The sequence below is a fragment of the Austrofundulus limnaeus genome, unplaced genomic scaffold (genome assembly GCF_001266775.1).
Source record: "Austrofundulus limnaeus strain Quisiro unplaced genomic scaffold, Austrofundulus_limnaeus-1.0 Scaffold42, whole genome shotgun sequence".
NCBI classification, from domain to species: domain Eukaryota; kingdom Metazoa; phylum Chordata; class Actinopteri; order Cyprinodontiformes; family Rivulidae; genus Austrofundulus; species Austrofundulus limnaeus.
The window spans coordinates 1124491-1131572 of record NW_013952444.1 but is presented as its reverse complement, the minus strand read 5'-3'; the positions used below and the strand labels follow the sequence as shown (position 1 = coordinate 1131572).

At 38.0% G+C, this 7082-nt stretch overlaps 2 protein-coding genes across 4 annotated transcripts in view; one reads left to right on the top strand and one right to left on the bottom strand.

Annotated features, from left to right (window-relative positions):
- The window catches only part of lrrc42 (leucine rich repeat containing 42), a 5173-nt gene extending 3209 nt beyond the window's left edge, over positions 1 to 1964 (top strand). For both annotated transcript variants that reach the window (XM_014007474.1, XM_014007473.1), the window contains exons 4-7: positions 900 to 985; positions 1140 to 1253; positions 1326 to 1410; positions 1504 to 1964. In XM_014007474.1, coding sequence (XP_013862928.1) covers positions 900 to 985; positions 1140 to 1253; positions 1326 to 1410; positions 1504 to 1799 — 581 coding nt within the window. In that variant the 3' untranslated portion in view covers positions 1800 to 1964. The remainder of the gene's footprint in view (positions 1 to 899; positions 986 to 1139; positions 1254 to 1325; positions 1411 to 1503) is intronic.
- A 329-nt stretch (positions 1965 to 2293) lies between these two features.
- On the bottom strand, positions 2294 to 6874 carry tmem59 (transmembrane protein 59). Of its 2 annotated transcripts, XM_014007476.1 has the most exons (9): positions 6665 to 6874; positions 6348 to 6453; positions 6027 to 6121; positions 5798 to 5950; positions 4030 to 4102; positions 3763 to 3886; positions 3538 to 3655; positions 3312 to 3317; positions 2294 to 2977 (listed from the first exon to the last, which is right to left on the bottom strand). In XM_014007476.1, the coding sequence occupies exons 1-9, from the start codon at positions 6818 to 6820 to the stop codon at positions 2828 to 2830; spliced, it is 981 nt and encodes a 326-aa protein (XP_013862930.1). In that variant the 5' UTR covers positions 6821 to 6874; the 3' UTR covers positions 2294 to 2827. The 2 variants fall into 2 exon arrangements, with proteins under 2 accessions (XP_013862930.1, XP_013862931.1); XM_014007477.1 differs by lacking the exon at positions 3312 to 3317 and having other exon boundaries at positions 6665 to 6873.
- Between the last annotated feature and the right edge of the window lie 208 nt (positions 6875 to 7082).

Here is a 7082-nt window from a genome sequence, read left to right as displayed (position 1 = left end):
ATATATAACAGTAAAATATAAATTAAATGCAAAAATGTATTATTAGTTGGAACTAAGTTGGAAAAATAGTTATGAAGATCAATTATATTATAAAAAGTGAGGTAAAGCTCTCCTTTTTAAATTTAACTGGCACATTTTTAATTGAATTTATTTATTGGTCCATTTATATATTTCTGCTTTTTTCTCTAGTTATGTCAGTGTCAGTCCTCCACACTGCAGAACTTGGTAATTCAATATCTGAATCAGGTGTGTTGGAACAGGGAAAAACATAAAACCTGCAGGGCTGCGGCCCTCGAGAACCAGGATTGCCCACCCCTGCTCTATAGGCACACTAAGTATTAAGCTATAGTTGGTATACTAGACATATTTTAGCATTATTGGAGTTTTTTTTTAACATGGACTTGTTTCATTTCATGTTTCATTGACCTAAGTTAGAGAGCATTTTAAACTTTTAGTCCCTTTGGTCTATTAATAGATTTCTACCAAATAAACTGTTTTGTAAAAAAGTGTTTCTAGTTTATTATAACAAATATTATTTTCAGTTCAGCGAACTAATACAAATATTACCAATAACAAAAAAGCTCAGTGTGAAAAATTTCCCAATTATTCTCAACCATCCTCATTGTTAAACTATCGTAATACAACTATGGAATTGTTTAAAAACTTAAAAAAAATTGAAAGCACATACTTCACTACTTTAACTTAAGTAATAATTTGACAGAGTTACTTTTACTTTTAATAAGTAATATTTGATGAGTATGTACTGTGACTCAAGTAAGGAAGCTGAGTACTTTGTCCACTATTGAACATATGGTAGGCCTTTAATTACTCTGTCGTAGTTGTGGCACAAATGTTTTCACTTTCAGATATAAAACATAATAGTTACTTTTTTTATACAGACAATCCCATCTCAGAGAGGGCACTCGGATACCTCAAATGTCTGCCAATGCTTGTAAAACTAGATGCATCTGGGACCAATATGAAGGTAAAATGTTTGCATTTAATATTTATACATATATATTTTATATTTACTGTAATTTCATTGTGCTCTTTACGATGACAGTAAAGGTCTCTCTTTTCTAATTTGCCCATAATTTATTACCATCGCCCTGAACACTTCATTTAATGTATGCATCCAGTTTGGCACAAGACTGAAGACCACCATATGGAACCTGTTGGGACTAGTTCATTCTGAAAACCCACTGGACTCCTTTGATCACTCAGGGTGTAAAACTGAAGGCTGGGCAGAGCAGGTAAATACTTTCCAACATTAATGGGGAAGATCTGTTGAAATGAAGTAATGTAAAATTTCATTTAATTTCCAGGTTGTAAATCAGTGGGAAACAAATGGCTCACAAGTGCCAAAACAAAAGAAAATGGAAGAGTCGAGGGCATCAGCGCTTCGCTTCTGTAAGTTGCGAAGCCATTTTTTTTTTGTGAAATAGAATTTTTTTTTGTTTACATAAAGTGCTTTATGTTTTTTTTTTCCTTCTTCTTCTGTAGTTGGGAGGCAGAAGTTTGTCAGAGATGTAATGAATGCAGCACCGCCGATGGGTGGCAGTGTGAAAGACTCGGTCATAGAGAAACTACACTTTTACAAACCTGCAGCAAACAACCACAGGAAAGACAAACTGGTCCCTCCTTTAATAAATCATCAAGTTGCGTCTCCCGGCCTCAACCTCAAAAAACGGAAACAAGAGTCAAGCAGTTGTGATGCTGCGCTCCAAAGCCCTCCGACTAAGTGTTTGTCCTCATCAGCTTTTACTGCAGAGGACCTGGACCTGTTGAACAGCTATTAAAAAAGAGAACAACTCCAGCAGCATTCCAGAAAGTTAAGAGTGACAGTAAACATCCTGACTCAGGAACTATGACCATTTGTTGTTCATTTCCTGAACTGTGGAAACTGTTTTTGTAGTATGAACATTTGTTTTTGTTAATAAATCTTTGTGTTTTGCAAGTTTCTATATATATTGTTTTTGCAGCTTTGCAGGCCTTTTTTGCTGCTGTACTTGAGTTGTGTGATGGTTCATTACGGTGAACATGAACCTTCACTTCACAGCCTCATTGTGGAGATAAGGGAGATAAAAAGCCAGTGCCAGTCACCGGTCTTGCATGAAGAATTGGCTGCAGCGTCAGCAGAAAAAAAAAACGTGAGAGTATAAACAACAATTACTGGGCTGAAGAGATTAGCATGCTCTGCAGAACATGGGGGGAAAAAAACAGAAAAACTTTGCTCACCGTAACATTCCCAACCCTAAAGTTAGCATCAATATATGATGAAAAAACTACCAAGTGGTTTTAGCTTTATTTTATTTCACTTTGTTGCTGAGAGAACAAACTGAAGCAAGAAAATCTTAAGATTACATACCATCTTCATTGGTTTAAAACAGAATTTGCTGTAAATTTAATTATCTGGATAGCGACTTGGGGTAAAAAAAAACAGGATAAACAAGAAGTCTGTAGTATTAGCACAATCTAAATTACAAAGAAAAAAAAAAGTCGGTTTAGGAGAAATCTGCATCACTTCAGGTCACAAAGAGTTCAATTTGACATTCAATAAAATACACACCGACAGAGAGCTACTGCACACAGCGATAATAAGAAAAGCCATGAAGCCTTTTTAACGTGTACTGCCCTCATCATAACATAATGCCTCAAATACATTAAACACCTTCCAGTCACCCCAATTTCAAACGCTTCAATCAAAGTAGAGGCAATACAAAACACACTGCAAGTTCTGTTCACACCACAACCAGCTCAGACCCTAAATCAGAGGACTAAAAATCGTGTAGAGGAGAAACTCCCTTCTGGAGTGCAGCTTTAGGCTCTAGACGTCAGACTGGCCCAGGTTGACCTTGGAGGGGAGCGGTCCTGCCTCTTCTGTTCCTTTGGAGGTGATGATGAGCAGGGAGGATGCTGGGTATGGAGTCAGTTTCTGCTCTTTCATGTAGTCCTTGTCACCATAGATGCTCAACTTCTAAAAAGGTAAAAGGACACAATTAGACCATTTGGGGTGTATTTTGACCACCTTAAACTAGTCCAATAAATGTACAATTACTGTAAGTTATAAAAGTAACTGATTCTTAATTTAAGTAAACCAATAAAGCAAACTGTTTCTCATTTTTCTATATGATGGATATTTTTTCCAGGTACCCGACAAATGAAAAAAACTCATGAATAATTCTTGACTTTTTCAGATGACACATACCATTAGAAAGAAATAAAAAATCACCCATGACAACTTCTTAAATGTAATTATAATATCCAGAGATTACATTTTGATAGAATAAATACACTTCCATGATGTATACCTTTATCTTTGAAGATCCATGGGATGTGTTGCATCAGCAATTCAAAATATAATATAAACAAAAACACAGTTGATTTCTCAAATGGCATTTTTATACAGTTTTTGAAGACTTAAACAAATTCAGAAAACCTCCAGTATTCTGAAGTCTTTGTAAAATTAATAAACAAACAAATAAAACAGACCTTAGGTCAAATGAAATGGGTGCCAAACACCATCACAAGCGTTACCTCAACAGGCACATATTGATCCACAGCAGTCGCCACCGTGGCACAGCAGATCCAGATCAGAACCAACACAGACAGAATCAGAGTGGATGTTAGGATCCACCCTGGCAGCCAAGAGTTCCTGAGGAGCAAAGTACAAACAGTAAGCCTGTGTGTGTCTGCGGAGACAAAACCACCAGGATGCTAATGATGTCATTTTCTGATAAACACAGAAGTGTAGAAACAAACCTGGACAGACAGCTGAAGAGGTTGTATCCATCATCATAGCTGTGGTCACCAGTCAGATCTCTGTCTCTCTCTTGGATTAAAGTGCGATGGTATTCTTTGTAAATAGGACTGCTCAGTCCTGAGGCTTGAAAATAAGCAGTGACAATGTCCTTCATATAAATAACACTGTTTCCCCACAGCACAATTAATGACATGAGTGTGCAGTAACGCTCATTTCTGAGCAACTAGAGTTTACGGCACAAAAAAAATTAACTATATAGTACTTACTGCTTTTTGGTGGCTCCCATTTCATTTCGTCATCCAGATCAAGCTGGGGGAAGAACCTGACTTGAGGTTCAGTCTGTAAAACCGATCAAATTCAAATCAAATTTTTTTTTGTGTAGCACATTTCTTGCACAGCAATCACATATTCTTGCCAACAAGGTTTAAATTACAATTTGAAAACTACATAAAAACAAATGAAGATAATTCTCAAAAGAAAAAAACAACACTGGATTTATTAACAAATTCTTAGATTGATGCTAGCGTATTCAGGTACACAAATGCATAAAAAATAATGGAGTAAAAAACAAATAAAACCTAATCACATGCACTTGCAAATATTTACTGAGCAATTCTCTCATAGCAGTGTATTCTATTAGTTTGGAACATAGATAAAGAAGAAATATATGTTATATTGTTTCTTTTATTAGCCTTTATTGTCCCACAGAGGGGAAATTAATTATCTGCATTTTACCCGTTACACATGTGAACACACATGTGGAGCAGCTGCTAATTACAGTGCCTGGGGAGCAGCTGAGGGGTTAATGGCCTTGCTCTGGGGCTGGTTGGTTCGGGGAGTTGAACCAGCAACCCTTTGATCACAGACTCATCTTGTCTAACCTCTGTGTCACCACTCACTAATCCTACTTCTCAAATATGATATGAATAAGAGCAAGGAATGACCAAAATAGTATTGTCTGTAAAACCTAATGGACCTAACATGCCTCCTAGGCCACTTGTAGGGATGTTGACATTTCGTCAGCAGCTGCGGCCATTTTCTCCCCAAACTGCTGTGACCAGATTTTGCGAGGCTGCTCGGTGCGTTTGCTTGTAATTTCCTCCTGCTTCGTTATTTCTACGAATTTCAACAAATCGGGCTGCMGTCAGGTAGTTAGCTACAGCCTCGTCTTCGAGTTTTTAATTTTTGTTGATGCGTTTTGAAGAGACAATTTTTTGAAAAGAGGATCAAAGCAAATCACCCGATTTTTTCTAGTGACCTCTTAAAGAGATAAGCTGCCATGAAGAGCATTATTTTAGCTGCCCTTCTTCCAAATTTGATGATTTGAAACGTTGAAATATGTTTTTTTAAATCTGGAATAATAGCGCTTGTTGCAGTAATCTGACGCTCATCTTCGTCACCTGACACATTTAACACGCTGTAGCTTTGTTTACAAAACAGAGGTCCACATGGTTTTTAAATTGTTTTAATTTCCTTACTTTCTAAGACACGTTAAGTTGATTTGATGCTGCAGTTTGCCTTGTAATATTTTATACATTTTCTGCTACTTTTGAATTGGCTTTTATTAAGTTTTATTAGTTTTTTAAGGATATAAGATGTTTCCTACAAAACCAGAATGGGAATGTTTTCCTAAAATTTCATGGTGATATCTTGACCACTGAGGAAGTTATGAGCAAAAACAGAAAACAGTAAGGTGAAATGGTCACAAAGGCCCCATTGCTTCTGCTGTGAACTGCAGCAAGAAAACATGAGCTGATTTCACCTAAACATACATCAATAACTTCCCTCATACTTCAGATAATCACATGATTTTGGTGTTCTTATGTATGGTTTGAAATATGCTTTTGGAATCCACTGTCAGATTTAATCTTGGTGTAGGATTAAAAATCTATCCACATCCCTACCATTTGTGTTTTTGAATGATATGAAAATGAAAATTATATTGTTGGAAGCAAAGTGATTTTTTAAAAATGATTTGATGTGTTTGCACATACTGTTAGATCAGCTCATTTTGTTCTCTTATGAGTGTTATACCTGGAAAATGACCACTTTTCCATCATCAGCCTGGAGATAGAAAGTCCAGGTGGAAGTGATGAAGCTGTGAGCCTGACTCATCACGTCGTCCCAAAAGCCCCGGACCAGAGTCAGTGGGTACAGAAGATGAATCCTGGGCACCATGGCCTCCAGCTGTAAAGAAACGAAAAGAACACTTGAGCATGACTTTTCTCCATGAATGTCTTCATGCACACTGTGAGCAATCTACCTGCTCCAGCCGCTGCTCAGCAACAGGAAGCTGATTGTGACAGCCCATGTTGCATGCATACTGCTCATCAGTCTGAGTGTAGGCTTCACGACAAGCTGCACAAATTGAGAAAATGAGTAACAGGTGGTTAAACAGGATTACAGCAGACAAAACGGTTTCCTGAGCATTTGTTTCGCAGGATCTTGTGTTGAGGTAGCTCACAAAACCAACAGGTTTATGACATTACTGTGGGCAATGAATTACACGGAAAGTCTCATTCAGTAGGCCTATGATTTTGCAGAAGGGAAAATAAAAGGGGGAAGGGTTCAGTTTTTTTCTTACTTGATTCACACTCGGACTTGGTCTGATTCAAATTGTCGCCGTCACGAACAAACTGACAAATGGAGAACAGACGGCAGCCTCTCTGACAGGCATACAGTTCCTCTTCCTGAAAAACAACAAACAGGACTAGTTGAATGTCTCCGCGAAATCATTCTGTGACACAGCCACACAACTCAAAACCTACTTTAACTAAGCAATAATCTGCTAAACAACAGAACCGAGTAAAGTCACCTGGTTAGCATTTTTCGCTTAGCCGAATTACAAAACGTTAGCTCGCGTTAGCTGAAGCGACTTTACCAAACAAAACAAGCACTCACCCGCGGATACGTGTGCAAACTGTATGTCATTTCACATGACCTGTGACAAGATACCGTGTTCCCCAAAACACTGTCAAACACATCTGAAGAGGCTAACGAACTCACGGTGAGGACAAAAAGTCCTACAACATGAACAACGACAGACGCTGTTCCCATTGTGAAACCTAAACAAACAACACTCTCCTGTTCCTTATCCACCTTAATCGGACTGTACTCTCGCGAGACTTCCGGGACATTTTTTTTATTTTGACACGTGACGTCCTCATCATCTTGTCCTCAGTCTGTTGGGTGCCTGTTCTCACACACACACACTCACACACACACACACACACAAACACACACAAACACACACACACACACACACACACACACACACAAACACACACAAACACACACACACACACACACACACACACAC